Source organism: Pleurodeles waltl, chromosome 5 (assembly GCF_031143425.1).
Source record: "Pleurodeles waltl isolate 20211129_DDA chromosome 5, aPleWal1.hap1.20221129, whole genome shotgun sequence".
In the NCBI taxonomy this organism is placed as follows: Eukaryota; Metazoa; Chordata; class Amphibia; order Caudata; family Salamandridae; genus Pleurodeles; species Pleurodeles waltl.
The window spans coordinates 115,664,980-115,683,277 of NC_090444.1; the positions used below are offsets into that span (position 1 = coordinate 115,664,980).

General features: G+C 47.5%; 1 protein-coding gene across 1 annotated transcript in view; it reads left to right on the forward strand.

The window, feature by feature from the left end:
* ADCY3 (adenylate cyclase 3) overlaps positions 1-18,298 on the forward strand; it is a 343,040-nt gene that overhangs the window by 236,006 nt on the left and 88,736 nt on the right. Inside the window, exons 5-7 of the mRNA XM_069233756.1 lie at positions 5,423-5,550; positions 11,605-11,763; positions 15,731-15,896. Coding sequence (XP_069089857.1) covers positions 5,423-5,550; positions 11,605-11,763; positions 15,731-15,896 — 453 coding nt within the window. The remainder of the gene's footprint in view (positions 1-5,422; positions 5,551-11,604; positions 11,764-15,730; positions 15,897-18,298) is intronic.

The window sequence follows — 18,298 nt, forward strand, 5'->3', positions numbered from 1 at the left end:
TAATGACCCTTAAGACCAGAGATAGCAAGGAAACAGCAGAGGGACCCTTAGGACCAGGGACAGCAAGGACACTGCAGAGGGACCCTTAGGACCAGGGATAGCAAGGACACTGCAGAGGGTCCCTTAAAACCAGAGATAGCAAGGAAACAGCAGAGGGACCCTTAGGACCAGGGACAGCAAGGACACTGCAGAGGGACCCTTAGGACCAGGGATAGCAAGGACACTGCAGAGGGTCCCTTAGGACCAGGGACAGCAAGGACATTGCAGAGGGTCCCTTAAGACCAGCGTAGCAAGGAAACAGCAGGGGGGCCCTTAAGATCAGGGACAGCAAGGACACTGCAGAGGGACCCTTAAGACCAGGGATAGCAAGGACACTGCAGAGGGTCCCTTGAGACCAGGGGTAGCAAGGACACTGCAGAGGGTCCCTTAAGACCAGGGATAGCAAGGAAACAGCAGAGGGACCCATAAGACCAGGGATAGCAAGGACACTGCAGAGGGACCCTTAAGACCAGGGATAGCAAGGACACTGCAGAGGGTCCCTTAGGACCAAGGACAGCAAGGACACTGCAGAGGGTCCCTTAAAACCAGGGACAGCCAGGACACTGCAGAGGGTCCCTTAGGACCAGGGATATCAAGGACACTGCAGAGGGTCCCTTAAAACCAGGGACAGCAAGGACACTGCAGAGGGTTCCTTAAGACCAGGGACAGCAAGGACACTGCAGACAGTCCCTTAAGACCAGATACAGCAAGGACACTGCAGAGGGTCCCTTAAAACCAGGGACAGCAAGGACACTGCAGAGGGTCCGTTAAGACCAGGGGTAGCAAGGACACTGCAGAGGGTCCCTTAGGACCAGGGACAGCAAGGACATTGCAGACGGTCCCTTAAGACCAGGTACAGCAAGGACACTGCAGAGGGTCCCTTAAAACCAGGGACAGCAAGGACACTGCAGAGGATCCGTTAGGACCAGGGGTAGCAAGGACACGGCAGAGGGTCCCTTAGGACCAGGGACAGCAAGGACACTGCAGAGAGACCCTTGAGACCAGGGACAGCAAGGACACTGCAGAGGGTCCCTGAAGACCAGGGACAGCAAGCACACTGCAGAGGCTCCCTTAAAACCAGGGACAGCAAGGACACTACAAATTGTCCCTGAAGACCAGGGGTAGCAAGGACACTGCAGAGGGTCCCTTAAGACCAGGGGTAGCAAGGACACTGCAGAGGGACCCTTAAGACCAGGGACAGCAAGGACACTGCTGAGGGTCCGTTAAGACCAGGGGTAGCAAGGACACTGCAGAGTGTCGTTACGGACCAGGTACAGCAAGGACACTGCAGAGACCCTTGAGACCAGGGACAGCAAGGACACTGCAGAGGGTCCCTTAAGACCAGGGACAGCAAGGACACTGCAGAGGGTCCCTAAAGACCAGGGACAGCAAGGACACTGCAGAGAGACCCTTGAGACCAGGGACAGCAAGGACACTGCAGAGGGTCCCTGAAGACCAGGGGTAGCAAGGACACTGCAGAGGGTCCCTGAAGACCAGGGACAGCAAGCACACTGCAGAGGGTCCCTTAAGACCAGGGACAGCAAGGACACTGCAGAAGGTCCCTGAAGACCAGGGACAGGGACAGCAAGGACACTGCAGAGGGTCCCTTAAGACCAGGGACAGCAAGGACACTGCGGAGGGTCCCTGAAGACCAGGGATAGCAAGGACACTGCAGAGGGTCCCTTAAGACCAGGGACAGCAAGGACAACTCAGACGGTCCCTTAAGACCAGGTACAGCAAGGACACTGCAGAGGGTCCCTGAAGACCAGGGAAAGCAAGGACACTGCAGAGAGACCCTTGAGACCAGGGACAGCAAGGACACTGCAGAGGGTCCCTTGAGACCAGGGACAGCAAGGACACTGCAGAGGGTCCCTGAAGACCAGGGGTAGCTAGGACACTGCAGAGGTTCCCTGAAGACCAGGGTCAGCAAGCACACTGCAGATGATCCCTTAAGACCGGGACAGCAAAGACACTGCAGAGGGTCCCTGAAGACCAGGGACAGCAAGGACACTGCAGAGAGACCCTTGAGACCAGGGACAGCAAGGACACTGCAGAGAGACCCTTGAGACCAGGGACAGCAAGGACACTGCAGAGGGTCCCTTAAGACCAGGGACAGCAAGGACACTGCAGGGGGTCCCTGAAGACCAGGGACAGCAAGGACACTGCAGAGAGACACTTGAGACCAGAGACAGCAAGGACACTGCAGAGGGTCCCTTGAGACCAGGGACAGCAAGGACACTGCAGAGGGTCCCTGAAGACCAGGGGTAGCAAGGACACTGCAGAGGTTCCCTGAAGACCAGGGACAGCAAGCACACTGCAGATGATCCCTTAGGACCGGGACAGCAAGGACACTGCAGAGGGTCCCTGAAGACCAGGGGTAGCAAGGACACTGCAGAGGGTCCCTTAAGACCAGGGACAGCAAGGACACTGCAAAGGATCCCTTAAGACCGGGACAGCAAGGACACTGCAGAGGGTCCCTTAAGACCAGGGGTAGCAAGGACACTGCAGAGGGACCCTTAAGACCAGGGACAGCAAGGACACTGCAGAGGGTCCGTTAAGACCAGGGGTAGCAAGGACACTGCAGAGGGTCCCTTGAGACCAGGGACAGCAAGGACACTGCAGAGAGACCCTTGAGACCAGGGACAGCAAGGACACTGCAGAGGGTCCCTGAAGACCAGGGACAGCAAGGACACTGCATAGAGACCCTTGAGACCAGGGATAGCAAGGACACTGCAGAGGGTCCCTTAAGACCAGGGACAGCAAGGACACTGCAGAGGGTCCCTGAAGACCAGGGGTAGCAAGGACACTGCAGAGGGTCCCTGAAGACCAGGGACAGCAAGCACACTGCAGAGGGTCCCTTAAGACCAGGAACAGCAAGGACACTGCAGAGGGTCCCTGAAGACCAGGGACAGCAAGGACACTGCAGAGGGACCCTTAAGACCAGGGGTAGCAAGGACACTGCAGAGGGTCCCTGAAGACCAGGGACAGCAAGGACACTGCAGAGGGTCCCTTAAGACCAGGGACAGCAAGGACACTGCAGAGGGTCCCTGAAGACCAGGGGTAGCAAGGACACTGCAGAGGGTCCCTGAAGACCAGGGACAGCAAGCACACTGCAGAGGGTCCCTTAAGACCAGGGGTAGCAAGGACACTGCAGAGGGACCCTTAAGACCAGGGACAGCAAGGACACTGCTGAGGGTCCGTTAAGACCAGGGGTAGCAAGGACACTGCAGAGTGTCGTTACGGACCAGGTACAGCAAGGACACTGCAGAGACCCTTGAGACCAGGGACAGCAAGGACACTGCAGAGGGTCCCTTAAGACCAGGGACAGCAAGGACACTGCAGAGGGTCCCTAAAGACCAGGGACAGCAAGGACACTGCAGAGAGACCCTTGAGACCAGGGACAGCAAGGACACTGCAGAGGGTCCCTGAAGACCAGGGGTAGCAAGGACACTGCAGAGGGTCCCTGAAGACCAGGGACAGCAAGCACACTGCAGAGGGTCCCTTAAGACCAGGGACAGCAAGGACACTGCAGAGGGTCCCTTAAGACCAGCGTAGCAAGGAAACAGCAGGGGGGCCCTTAAGATCAGGGACAGCAAGGACACTGCAGAGGGACCCTTAAGACCAGGGATAGCAAGGACACTGCAGAGGGTCCCTTGAGACCAGGGGTAGCAAGGACACTGCAGAGGGTCCCTTAAGACCAGGGATAGCAAGGAAACAGCAGAGGGACCCATAAGACCAGGGATAGCAAGGACACTGCAGAGGGACCCTTAAGACCAGGGATAGCAAGGACACTGCAGAGGGTCCCTTAGGACCAAGGACAGCAAGGACACTGCAGAGGGTCCCTTAAAACCAGGGACAGCCAGGACACTGCAGAGGGTCCCTGAAGACCAGGGACAGCAAGCACACTGCAGAGGCTCCCTTAAAACCAGGGACAGCAAGGACACTACAAATTGTCCCTGAAGACCAGGGGTAGCAAGGACACTGCAGAGGGTCCCTTAAGACCAGGGGTAGCAAGGACACTGCAGAGGGACCCTTAAGACCAGGGACAGCAAGGACACTGCTGAGGGTCCGTTAAGACCAGGGGTAGCAAGGACACTGCAGAGGGACCCTTAAGACCAGGGACAGCAAGGACACTGCAGAGGGTCCGTTAAGACCAGGGGTAGCAAGGACACTGCAGAGGGTCCCTTGAGACCAGGGACAGCAAGGACACTGCAGAGAGACCCTTGAGACCAGGGACAGCAAGGACACTGCAGAGGGTCCCTGAAGACCAGGGACAGCAAGGACACTGCATAGAGACCCTTGAGACCAGGGATAGCAAGGACACTGCAGAGGGTCCCTTAAGACCAGGGACAGCAAGGACACTGCAGAGGGTCCCTGAAGACCAGGGGTAGCAAGGACACTGCAGAGGGTCCCTGAAGACCAGGGACAGCAAGCACACTGCAGAGGGTCCCTTAAGACCAGGAACAGCAAGGACACTGCAGAGGGTCCCTGAAGACCAGGGACAGCAAGGACACTGCAGAGGGACCCTTAAGACCAGGGGTAGCAAGGACACTGCAGAGGGTCCCTGAAGACCAGGGACAGCAAGGACACTGCAGAGGGTCCCTTAAGACCAGGGGTAGCAAGGACACTGCAGAGGGTCTGAAAATGTAAGGCAGGTGTAGTAACTACTATACCTCACTTCCCTTAATTTATCAAATCAAGCCTCATCCTATTACTATAAACTCCCAATTAACACTTCTTGATTCTTCCCTCCTATATCCCTCCATTTCTCTAGTCAATCCAACTAACAAACTCACAAATCCTCTGCTCAAATTAACTCATAATAATACCAAAACTATACTCAGATTTCCCTATACTAATCCACTACTAATTCATCTTGGGTTCCTGAGTAGCGTGCTACTCTCCGAAAAGCACTTCAACGCCTTGTCAGGGGTAGTAAGCACTATATAAATACTATTACAATACAATACAATTGGTCTCCAAGAGACAACACAGAAACCTGATCAGAGGGTCTAGGGATAGCTGTATAAGACTTATAATTTCTCATTAATCACCAGTGGTGTAACAAGGGGCCCGGCAGCCCCCGCAGTGCAGGGGGGCCCCACGCTCCAGGGGGCCCTTCACCTCAGTACCCTGGCCTGAGAGGTCCTGAGTAAGTTCGGAGGGGGGCCCTCCTTGTACTTTGCAGGGGGCTCCCCTCAACTTTTGTTACACCACTGTTAATCACCTGTTCCTTTTGTAGTAAATTACAGACAATTGTCGCACTACTGTTGAACAGCAGCACAAACAGTTTAAATTACTTTTCCTTTCCCTACTTGTTGGACTCCTGATGCTAAATCTACAATGTTAACTTAAACCATCATATACTTTTCTTCACTTGCAGAAATATCATCAGCTGCGTATCAAGATTTTGGGCGACTGCTACTACTGCATCTGTGGGCTCCCTGATTACCGAGAGGATCATGCCGTGTGCTCCATACTGATGGGCTTGGCAATGGTGGATGCCATCTCGTGAGTCCTCGTCCAGACTTTTTCTTCCTTGTGCTACTTGCATACCTGTTTAGCTTGTGCTTGGTTCTGATGACCATCCACGCATAAAACTCCTTGAGAACACTTAAACACTTTGAACAAGATTATGAGTGTCCCAAATTAACCATGCCGACCGAAAATTACCAGGATCAAATCTCACTGGTTATCCCAGGTTCTGGGAAAATCTCATTATAGGCAGATTCTTTAAGCATGATATTCCCATCTCAGCATCTAAAATTCAGGACACCTGTAATCGGTTTAGATGCTCATAATCAGCAGACCATTTGCTTTATCAAAATTAGAGTGTTGATGTAATAATAAACTACTGTAGGGCTGTAGTTTTTTAAAGCTGTCGATAAAGTCCCAAGAATTGGGAAGTGATAGATAAAAACTGTGTTAAGTTCATATTTGAAAACTTTAGCTTCTTCTTTGCTTTGGGTACTTCTAGTTTTTCTTTCCTATTATAAATTTACCACTAAAAGTGCTGGAAAGGAAAGTGATGAATAATGAAAAGTGATGTGAATTTCATAGTTAGAACCTGAAGTACTTCCCAAACATCACATGGTACAACCCAAGAGCACAGATACCTTGGTGTAACCTAGCAGTGATTGTGCTGGAAAATTCGGACAAAATTTTCACCAACTAGGGATCTCCCCGTACCTTAAAACTGTAACTTAAAACATGCTGGCAAGATATTGCCACCAGACAGAAGACAATGCACCACCTCTGTGACCTAGTGAGAGCTCTGCTAGTTTAACTCTAAGTGTGTGACTGCATGTTCCTCTGAATTCATCAAGATGGCAAACAATAGTATGGATTACATTCTCATTATAACACTCCAGGGAGACTTGCCCCACTATGCCCCACTATGTTGGTTAGGCCTTTGAGGGGCTTTAAAATCCCTATGATTCCTGATCCAAAAGCGGTCATATTTCACTTAAGTCTTATATCAGTAGAACAATAATATGTTATTGACTCTAATCAGTGTGCAGTACCTAAGTATAACAGAAGGCACTTCATCAGACGAGTGGCATTGATAAAGGGAGGCAGTTGTGTCTGGGTAAAGAATACAGTGCTAGACCAAAGGGGCTAGTTGATGTGAGATGAAAGTTGTCTGAAGCTCTAGAGGGTTCATGTGTTATGTTAAGTGTATTTGTAAAACACAGTATTGCCCGTGGGGGTATCCTGGGGCTGAGCAGGTGTGTAACCCTACCTGTTTCTATGGCAGGTTGACTAATAGAAAAGCCAGGTCTTCAGCTTCTTGTAGGATTCAATAAGAGGGGAGGAGGAGGCTCTGATGTGGAGTGGGAGGATATTTTATGCTTTAGGAGTGATATAAAAGAATCTGGAGCCAGCCCCTGGGGTGCTGTGTGATGTGATGTGAGTTTTGTGTCAGAGGTTTAGGATGAGTCTGGTTGCCAAGTTCAGGATGGTTTGCTGTCTTCTAGTGAGTTGCTAGGTGACCCTGGCTTAGAGGATGTTCCCATAGTCCAACTTGACTATGGCATTAGTCAGAGTTTTTCTAGCGTTGGCTGGGAGCAATTTGAAGATCTTCAACAGCATCTTCATGGTGTGAAGATGCTAAGCAAGCAGGATGCTGTGACAGCTTTGACTTGTGCAGTCATGTTCAGTTTGCTGTCAATGATTATTCTGAGGTTCTTGGTGTGGGTTCTGGGTTTAAGCTTGTCTTTGGCACATCTATGCTGCACCCTCCATTAAATAGGTCTTGGGAGGAGGAGGAGGGAAGAGTGCAGGGTAACCTTAGCGGGAAACCAGAGATGTTTGAGATGGGCAATGGGAAATTAAGTCCTCTAGCTTGGCTTCTTCTTTCAAAGATGGTTTTGGCAGGAACCAGTGTTGTAAACTTCCTGTGCAGATGGATGATAAATAATTCAGTGATGTCACATCCTGTACAAATGGATGATGGGAAATCCAGTGGTGTCACTTACTGTGAAAATGGGTAATGGGAAATGAAGTACTGTTGCTTGACGTCTTCTTTTAAAGACGGTTTTGTCAGGAAACCAGTGATGTCACTTTCTATACAGATGGATGATGGGAAATTGGCTGGTGTCACCTCCTGTGGAGATGAGAAAATGAAAAGAAGTCCTCTTCCTTGGCTTCTTCTTTTAAAGATGGTTTTGGCAGGAAACCAGTGATGTCACTTCCTGTGCAGCTGGATAATGGGCAATCCAGTAATGCTACTTCGTTTAGATGTACGATGGGAACTCCAGTGTTGTCACTTCCTGTGCAAAGAAGTCCTCTTGCTTGGCTTCTTCTGTGACAGACGTTTTTTGGGGAAAACAGTATTTTCACTTCCTGTGCAGATGGATGATGGGAAATCCAGCGATGCCACTTCCTGTGCAGATGGATGATGAGAAATTAATTGATGGACAATGGGAAACAAAATGGCCTAGTTGGGCGTAGCATAGCTGACAGTAACTGAGCAACACAAAGGTCCTTTTTATCCCTATTGGGGAAGGACCAGCAGCAATTTGCTGCCTGGCCCTTTAAAAATAAAATAAAAAAACAAATAGGACTGATGATTAGGTGTAGCAGTGGGCAACAGAAGATTGGGTCGCTATAGCAGGAGGGGGTCAGTAAGGGAAAAGAAGTGCATGATAGAGGAAGCAACAAGAGACCAGAGGAGACTCACACAAGTGAGAGAACAACACGGGCAAAGAGAGACATACATGGGGAAAGTAACACACAGTTGAGAGAGATTAACACTGAGTGCAGGTAAGAGAAGCACATAAAGGGAATAGCTTGAAAGAACATGCACTCTAATGGAAAGAAGTAGTTCCCTAAAATTGAGCAGATGAAAGACACAAGTATAAAAGCTGATCTCCGGGTGTTCGGAGTTGGCAGGAGAGATGAAAACACAGGCTATCGAATAAAAAGCAGGCAAATGATAGTGACAACAAAGTCAACCAATGGTAAGCAATAAGCAGGCTTTAAGCGTGCTGTAAGTTCTTTGTAAGTTGACAATAGGTCTTTTGCAACCAGACAGGTTTGCTGTCTGAGAGGGTTGACCTAAATTATAATAAAGGACAACTGTTTCAAAAGCGTGCCATCATTGAAGTGGGAAAGGCACAGCTTTGGTTTCTTACTGAAGGCTCCATGTTAGTAAATATGTGATCTCAGTGGACACACAGCTTCTGCATTCTTTTTCCCTCCAGTTAGAAATTAATTCACACACATGCCACGCTGAGGGATGGATCAAGCCCTCTAAGGTCACACGAATCCCACTCTGGTGCCATGAAACAACATTTTCTAGATGATTACTTAATTATAGTGTTTGCTCTTCTCTGGGTGCCATGTGTGAAAGCCTATGCTCAGTAGAGCTGGGCTCTGTGCAACGACCATGGCTATAAGTTAAATCTTTTTATTATGAAAAGTTAAATTAAAGTCAGCGGGCCTGCCGTATTTATTGTGAAAAGAATATGTTAGTTAACAGAGATTTAAGAGTGGATTGTTAACACCCTATTACAATCTGCGAGAGGTATTTTAGTGCATGGAATCTCAGTCTACGACTGAAGGCAATGGTTTTAGTGGTGGTTACCCCGACTGACAAACCATGAGGATAGAAGATTTGCACTGTGATAATCCTTCCAAGACCGAATATTTCACTTTGCCCAGCTGTAATCTAATTCTGTGGCTATATTTTGTGTGGTTGCCTTGTTGGAAAACTAACATGCAATACAGTACACCTGTGCTGGTTCTGCTGACAAGCAAATCAAAAAGGTATAGAGCTGATTGAATTACTGGTAAAAGGTGTGTGAAGCCATAGGTCTGATTTCTTTATTATCAAGTAGTAGGCTTGGCTTATTTGCTAGGAATCGGACTTGTTAAAGCCAATGTGCCTCTGATGGTGGATTGTTGTCAGACTGGGTTACGGGCTGTAGATACGTATTTTGTTGCATGAAATCTCACAGATTACCATTGTAGGCAAGGGTGTTGGTGTTCGTCGTCCGATGTAACAATCCCTGGGTGTCAGAGATTTGTATTGTGATAATCCTTGTTAGGCTCTTTTGAGTGGGGAGGTAGATTGTTTTGCTAACTGTATTTTTGTACATATTTGAAATGTTATACCTGTGTGCATGATAGTTGCTAGCGTACACAGACTTCAGTATGCTTGAGTTTATTATGGTGTCAAGCTAATGGTAAAGGCTATAGGCTTTATTGGTTCTTTGGTAAAAAAAAAGTTAGGTCAGATTTCAAACATTTGTTCTGCTTATGAAAGTTATGAGAAAGCCAGTAGGCCTGACTTACTTATTGAGAAATCATGTGAAATATGCTTTTATTGGTGGCTAGTTATTAAAATATGGTCAAAGTCTGTAGGCAGGTATTTTGTTAAAAGGATCTCTGAGATTTTCATAATAGGCAAGGGTATTGGTGACCTGTTTGAGGAAACTGTGGGGGGGGGGCAGAAGATTTTAAATGTGAAAAATCTTATTAGGTCCTCTTAACAGGGTTTTAATGTGATTTGGACAACTGTAATTCTGTACATATTTGTATTTTTTCTGTGTGGCTGATGGTTCTCTTGTGGGAAAGCATATGCTCAATACATTAGGTCATATTTTGTTACGATGACAAGCTAATGATAAAGGCTATAGGCCTGATTAATGCATTTGGAAAAGTACTGATCTGTTTTTATACCAGTTACAACAAAGGCAATCAGTTTTATTTATTTACTATGAAACACATATGTTAAAGCTAATATGTCTTTGAGGGTGCATTGTTATTGCACTATGTTAAGCCTAGAGACATGTATTTTGTTCCATGAAATCTCACCGATTACCTTTGCAGGCAGTGATTTTGGCACTAACCCTAGGGGGTAGAAGATTTGCACTGTAATCGTTTTGCTAAAACGTTTGGGTATGTCTGAGAGGTTTACCTGTATGCCACAAGACTTTAATAAAAATATTACAAATGATTTACATATAGATAGATAGATAGATAGATAGATAGATAGATAGATAGATAGATAGATAGATAGATAGATAGATAGATAGATAGATAGATGGATCACATGTTGTAGCTCTGACACAAACGCAGACTGCGCCAGGGACAATCTCCTGAATATGTGGTAATTACCATGCTTCATATAAACAGATTCCATGATTTGTAGACCTATAGGACACAAACCCTTTGTTTGATGCTGACTCTATATGGTCAAGTGTGGTGCAAACACACCACCTGCTGGTCAAATGGTGAACAAGAAACTGATACCTGAAACCAATATCCTCATTTGTGGTAAGGCAGTATCTTCGTTTACCCAAATCAGTTTTATATGTGAAGCCGCTGCGAGTTAAGAGAAATGTTCCTTTTGTATTTTTTTTTTTTTACTACAGTATAAAAAAGTGATTGAATTAATCTCAGTCACTGGTATTCACTTGGGCTGCATCCCAGTCCATCCTATTTTGCACACCATGCTGCTTGCCTTGCTTTGGACCCAGCCATATGCAAATCAGTCTTGACCCTGTTCCAGTAGGAACAGTCCAGCCTGAACTGCCAGGCCAGGTCCTCTCTGGACCGTAAACATGCAGCCCAGGAGAGTTTTTGCCCTAGTTAGAGCTCATCAGGCAGACAACATACTACACTATGCAAAAAGTGATGGATGGAATGCTTGAATTAATCTCAGCCACTGGTAATCACTCGAGGCCGCATCCTAGTCCATTGTTATTTTGTACACTATGCCACCTCAGTGTTTTTTTTACTGCTGCTAAACTGCTCTTATGTTGCCTAGTAGTGTAGCCAGTGTGTCATGGTCTCTAGTGCAAGGAAGGAAATTGGACCCAAGCTGTTTGAAGTATAAAACACAGCAAAAATCAGGGGGGGGCCTCAGACCTCGCTGCCACTGCACCTGCTGCACTCATGGAAGGTACGCCGCTGATGCTGCCGTCTCCCATACACATTCAGCTGGGTGAGCTCCTGGTCTAATACCAGCAATAGTCGTGGAACTAAAGGGCGGGATAGGTGCACCGCGTTGTCTTTTCAGCCCCCCCCCCGTACTAGTATGTCTGTTTTTTCCTAAAGCTATGTGCGAGAGAAGACCAAGACAGACGTGGACATGCGCGTGGGTGTACACACCGGCACGGTCATTGGCGGAGTCCTTGGGCAGAAGCGCTGGCAGTACGATGTGTGGTCGACGGACGTGACGTTAGCAAACAAGATGGAAGCCGGTGGGATCCCAGGGTGAGTACTTTTTGCCCACATAGCTACCCACTCCGTTTTCACCACAGATGTGTTCCCATCAGGTAAATGCAATGCTGATATGCCATACATAGCCACATAGCTTAGAGCTCGAAGGCTCTGGGAGGGAGTCCAAACCCTAAAAAAAACATACTTCTGTTCTTCGATGACTGAGAAAGCCTGGAGACAGACCGCTTTCTGGCAGGTGAACAGTGATGCGATTTTTATTTATTTATTTATTTATTTTTGTGATTTTATATAGCACAGACATGGCCCATAGGCATCAAGGCGCTTTTCAAAAAAGCAGAACTAACCAATAATAAATAGAAAATATACTTGTACATTAAATGTGAAGAGAACACCAGGTTGGCCTCCCAGTTAGGTAGAGCGTTTCAATACTTTTATTCTGGGGTCATCGTGTAGAGCAGTGCCAGAAAGGATGATAGGAGTGAAATTTGTTCAGTGGTATGTCCCTGTGCACTACTGTCCTACTGTTACTGGGGGGCTGGACCACAATATGGTACATTGCCTCATGTATCAATAGAATTACACATCAGCAGCATTATTCCAACTGATGAACTAGCTCCTCTGACAACCAGGTCAGTGCACTTGTCCCACCTAACTAGTCATCGCGTTTTAACCCGTGCAGTGCTTCTTACATGAATGGTACCACCTCTGTTCCCATGAAAGATGTGCCTTAGTCCACACAGGAGGAACTGGTCTGTGTATTCTTGAGCTAGGTGTGTCTGGGTGTGTGGGAATCAGGACAGTGTCATCCGTATATTTTATGCTCTAAAGCCGCCCTAAACCCCGCACTGTCACAGGCCCCATTTACCTAGCAAATAAAACATGGACAGACCACCTTCTACCAACTTTAGGGGTCACCTTGGGATATAAATGAAAAGTTCATCATAAAAATCAAAAAAATAAACACACGCATACACGTGTACACATAATGTTTCAGACATGATGTTGATCTGCATACAGCATGGTCCGTTGGAAACATGCAATTTTGCAGCTGCAGCGTTTTCCGCATAATTATGGATTTGCCGCAGTTGCCTCTTACGACATCATCTTCTGTATAATCTACAGATTTTAACCAAAATATTTTGTTTCTAGCTCCAACGGATCAAAAGTTACTAAAAATGCGGCGGCATGTGTTGCTGAGCATTGAGAAGCCCTTTGCAAAGGTTTCCTGGTCTTTCTGTTGCTGATTGCTGCATTTAGGTATCAGACTGGCACCAAAGAGGTGGAACCTTTGCACGGATAATGTTAACGTGTAAAAATGTCAAAATAATGATTTAGTACTATCACAAAATATGCCACAGTATTTTGCATAATGTGCCTTTTCTTGCCACGTTATTGAGTAAACCCTGGCATATAATTTGGTCCTCCCCACCACGTAATTCCCGTGCCCCTGACATGCAGTATATGGTTCTAAGCTCTATTGAGGGTCTTGATATAGCGATAGTTCTCTTTGTTGGATGACTTCGATAAAAGAGGTAATCCCTCAGAACCCATGTAAGGGAGCTCTCGCTTAATGTTACAATATGAGCCCTGGTTGATAAATCAGGCTGCCCAATACAACTGTTACTAGTTTAACAGACTGTGCATGAATGAAAATTAATTAAACTTTTACGGAGACCATCCTTTCCCTGTGTGCATGCCCCCTCTGTCTCTCTCCCTCTATGCTGTGGCAGTCCCACCACATGAGCCTTTCAGTCTGAGGGGCATCCCCCAGGCTGTCACTGTAATCTAGAGAATGGAACACACTTCTGTTGTTTGATAAAACAGTGGGGGTCACTGTTGTTCAAGAGAGGAGCGCCTCTTGCATGGCTGGTAATTGTCCAAAGACGCCCCTCAATCTCTTCATGTCAGGTGCATGTGAGTTTTGTGAACACAACACTGCATGGGAATATTCCACTCAGTCACGTCAGGGGTTGTACCCGGGGGCACAACGGGTAGGTGTGCATGTCGTTTGCTGTTCCAGGGCAATGTATTTTACAAATCGGGCACAGTGTCCTCGTTTGCAGCATGGTATACCTTCAGATTGGTGCCCTGGACGCTACCAGGACCAGAGCGCCCTATTACTGACAATGTGCCGCCCCTCTGGCTGAAGCAAACCCGCAGCATACCAGTGGAAGGTGGAGCGCCAACATGAAGCAGCCCCTGGTATTCACTGTGCTGGTGTCACTCAATTGCATTGCACTTTAAAGGGGCGAGAGAGCTCCCAACGCAGGTGTGTGCAGTGAGTGGCTTCTGCTTCCGTGTCGATGTCTGGGATGTCCATGGGACCCCCTCACCAGCCGCAGAGGGCGGCCCTCACGGTGTGCACTGACTGCGGGTCACCGTTTTGTGGTGCAGAGTCAGTACATCTCCTGGCGGCCTGTTTGCCTCTGCGCCCGCTTCAATAATACGGTGTGGTTGTAGAGGCAAAATATTTCTCTCATTTGCAAGGATCCATAACCCTATGCAAACAAGAGAACGCCCTCTCGTGATCATGTGGGTGCTGTATGTGCGCCAGCGCTATCTGTATTATAGAAGAAGCCACACACACATCTGTAGGCCCTTCTGCGATGCTGCAGTGTCTCCGTGGTGCACGAGACGTGCACATGCCCATTGTGCCTCCGGTGCACTGTACCTAATATGTCCCCAGGTGAGCAAAACGTCGCTGCTTCAAGGATGAAATCAAATCAGCAAAACACATAATAGAAATGACCAACCAAAAACCAGCCAGTGCAGTCCCTTTCAGGGTTAAGTGACAGAAGCCTTTATGGTTCCTAAAATTCAATTATGGCTGATCAGTCCTAACACATTCTACAAATACCAAGGCCCATATTTATACTTTTTTAGCGCCGCATTTACGCCGCTTTTTGATGCAAAAGTGGCGCAAACTTAGAAATTCAATTGTATTTTGTAAGTTTGCGCCGCTTTTGCGTCAAAAAATGACACAAATGCAGCGCTAAAAAAGTATAAATACGGGCCCAAGTCCCTTTGGCATTACACAGTGTACTAACTGAGCACGGTGTGATAGTGTCTTCTCACAGCTTCACATACTCCTTTCTCTAACCACTTTTGTGGAGCTGCATTCTGATCGATGGTCATAATCTGAGCAGGACTGATGAGCCAAACGTGGTACTGTGACTGCCATGCACATACCGTTCCCTTCTAAGTCTGTTTAATTCTCTGCAGTGCTGTGGCTGTAGGTGTCCTTCTCTTGTCTTCCCTTCAGGCCCAGGTAAGGTATCTGAAATGATGTAGACGTTCTCCACTGCAGAGCAGATTGATCTTGAACATTACGTTGTCTCTCCCGATAGGACAAAGATGGTTCTGGGTGACATCTGCTCAGGATGCCACATCACACTCCAGAGCTCCATCCACACTGTATCATTGTACAAGCCCGCCGTACACGTGCACCGATTCCAAAGCTTAATGACCAAACTTCCCTTAAATGAGAATTCCTGGATTTAAATCATCTGACTTCTAGTTGATGATGGTTGTCTGTAGGTATGTTGCTAAAGCACCTAAGACAGTGGACATTCACATCCTGTTAGTGCATGAAGGAGAAGAGCTCTTGGGATATGTAAATCTTCCCATGTAGTTTAATACATCCCTTTGCATGACAAAGCAACTTACTTTAATAAGTAAAGAGCAGTTTGTTTTAGGGAGAGTTGATGTATATTCCAGTCCCCAACTTCTTGAACTAGCGCTCGTTCATACACAAGGTTATCTTTATAAAACATGCACACCAGGATCTTATTCAAAAGAAGTATTTTTATTCAGTGGGGCTTCTGTCTCTCCTGGTTTTCTGAGATTTTTGTTTTCTCTCACCTCTGTGTTCTGTTTTGTCCTGGTATATTCATGCAATGCATCTCCTTCATAGTTGTGCGAACCAGCATCAGGAGCATATCTTTGAGTGGAAAGGCTTCTTAGATCAATAGATTTTAATGTCCTTCTGTGTGTCCTACAGGCGAGTCCACATCTCTCAGAGCACCTTCAACTGCCTGAAGGGGGAGTTTGAAGTGGAGCCCGGTGATGGAGGATCCAGGTGTGAATACTTAAAAGAGAAGGGCATCGTAACCTACCTTATCCTTGTGCCAAAACAACCACTGAATAAGAACGGAATTAATGGTGTGGTAAGTGTCTTTCCCATTGTAGCAACTTGGGGTGAGATCAAAGGACCTGATACACATAACATGCCAAAGAAATATGGGAAATTCATTCCCATAGGGCGACTCCTAAGTTTGGAGCAGAATTTAGATTTTTGTGGAATTCATAAAGAATTCCAGGTCTACTCCTGGATGGCTGGTAGGCAAGCAGTAAGTATTTATGAGTATCTAAAAGTATAACTATTTATGCACAAGGAAGAGGTGTGCAAGCCTGCGGTTTTGCACTTGCAAATGTTGCAGCGCACGCTTGTAATACTTCCCCAAAGGTTCTGTGGGCTGGGCTACAAGAAAGGTTCTGATAGGTAGCAGAACAGTGCACACAGGGACACAGTAACTGAGAGTATGCAGAACATAGGTCAGATACTCAGCAGTGGGTCTTTTGTGGGCTATTAGTGTGTTACTAAGGAGAAGTCTGAAGCACCAAAGGGGGTAGCTGGTTTGTAGTCTTTTAATGCATTGTGGTGTACTTTTCTTTAGAGAGTGGCGCCTTCAACTCTTAAATTGAAACAGCGCGGACTTGCGTTTTTTTTTTACTCTTCTTAGCGATGACTTTGTAAATGATACAGCTGGCTTTGAAGATGTTCAGGGCGGCAAGTAGCCCCAATGGAGTTGCATCAGGATGGGGGTGATGTGAACACATTTTTTCAGGCCCTAGATGAGACATGTTGCAGCATGTACGATGACCTTAAGGTGTACCACTGTAGAGTCCGTGAGACCATGGAGCAGGGCGTTACCACCATCTAGATGTGAGGAGAGTACGAGGTCTTAAACAGCAATTCTGAGGTTGATTCTTGGAAGAAATTGTTTCAATTTCTTTCAAAGAGAGAGCTGGTACCAGCCTCTCTCTTCTTTGTTTTGCAGTGTCTTCCTTGATGGGGATGTTGGTGTCCTGAGTGAAGCCAAATGACTTGTCATTTAATGAAAGTGGAGTTCAAAGACACCAAAGTTCATGTCATTGAGGCAGAGTTGTATCGTTTCTTGTTCTTGGCACATAACAGGATTTTTTTCTTGGGGGTACTGACCTTCAGTTAGGCTCTGGACATCCAGGTCTGGGTGATATGCTGGCAGTGTTTCAGGTGCTGGAAATTTGAACCAGAGGAAACTTTCATGTATGATTGTGTATCTCTGACATATCAGTAAATCCTGATGCTCTTACCTGTGAGTAGAGTACCAAGCAGCTCCATGTATAGGACAAAGATGGTAGCGGACAGTATACAACCTGGGGGGGGGGGCTCTGCAGGTAATAGGGATCTTTTGGGACCTCGACATGTCCATGTGAATAAACTGGTGTTAATTGGGATGGTAGAAGGAGAACTGGTGAAAGGCACTGCAAGTAAATCCCACAAGACTCCTGTGTGCATATGACAGTGGGATGTTTCACTGTGTCAATAGCAGCTGGATGATCTAGAAATATTAGGAGGGATTGTACTATGCGTAAGGTAGCTGCTTCTGTGATGCAGCATGATCCGAAGCCAGACTGGTAGTTGTGCAGGAGATGGTTAGCATTACTGTGACCTTGGAGTTAAACACAGACGGCTTTTTCAGTGATCTTACCTATGAATGGTAGGAGATTCATCAACCAGGAGATGGCGAGGTCATCAGGGTCAAGTGTAGGTTTCTTTAGGAGTGGGACTTCACTGAGCTTTCTGGCAAGCATCTGTCGCTTCCTCATGCGTGGCCACTGCTGCTGCAGCTAACAAAGCCTGCCAGCTCTGTGTTCGAGGCCCGCCTCCTCTTGCAGGCACCCGCCTGCGCCTCATCTCTGGTGGCCTTATGGCTATCTGTGTCTGTCTGGTTTGTCTGTTTTTTTCTCTTTTCCTCGTTTTGTCTATTTTGACTTTTACTCTTTTCCGCTGCTTTTTCTGCCTTCTCTGTGCCTTTTCTGTGTGTTCGTTTTTCCCCATGCTTCCCTGCTTCCTGCCGCTGCTGCCCCCATGGCCCCACCCCCCTGCCTCCTAGCTGACCAATCCCTCCCCTTCTTTAGGGCGGCCACTTTGCAGCCACGCCACTGGCGTGCCAAAGGCAAGCCCGTCAGCGCCTGTCCGTGCCTGGACCGCGCCCAGCACCACAGACCCTTGCTCTCGCACCATCCACTGATACGATGCCGAAACCCTCCACACACTGAATCCTGGTCGTTCGATCACCTGCCACCGCATCTCCCCCAGGGACACCCACGGACCTTTTTCCTGCCACAACTGCCACCACACCTTCTCCACATGCCAAATGCCAGACCCCTCAGCCGCAGAACTGTCAGCTCCAGACCACCTCAAGTGCATCCTCCTTAACATCCGCTCCCTGCACACAGACACTGTGGAGCTCTGGGACCTGAAAGACTCCACCCGTCCGGACATCGCCTTCCTCACCAAGAC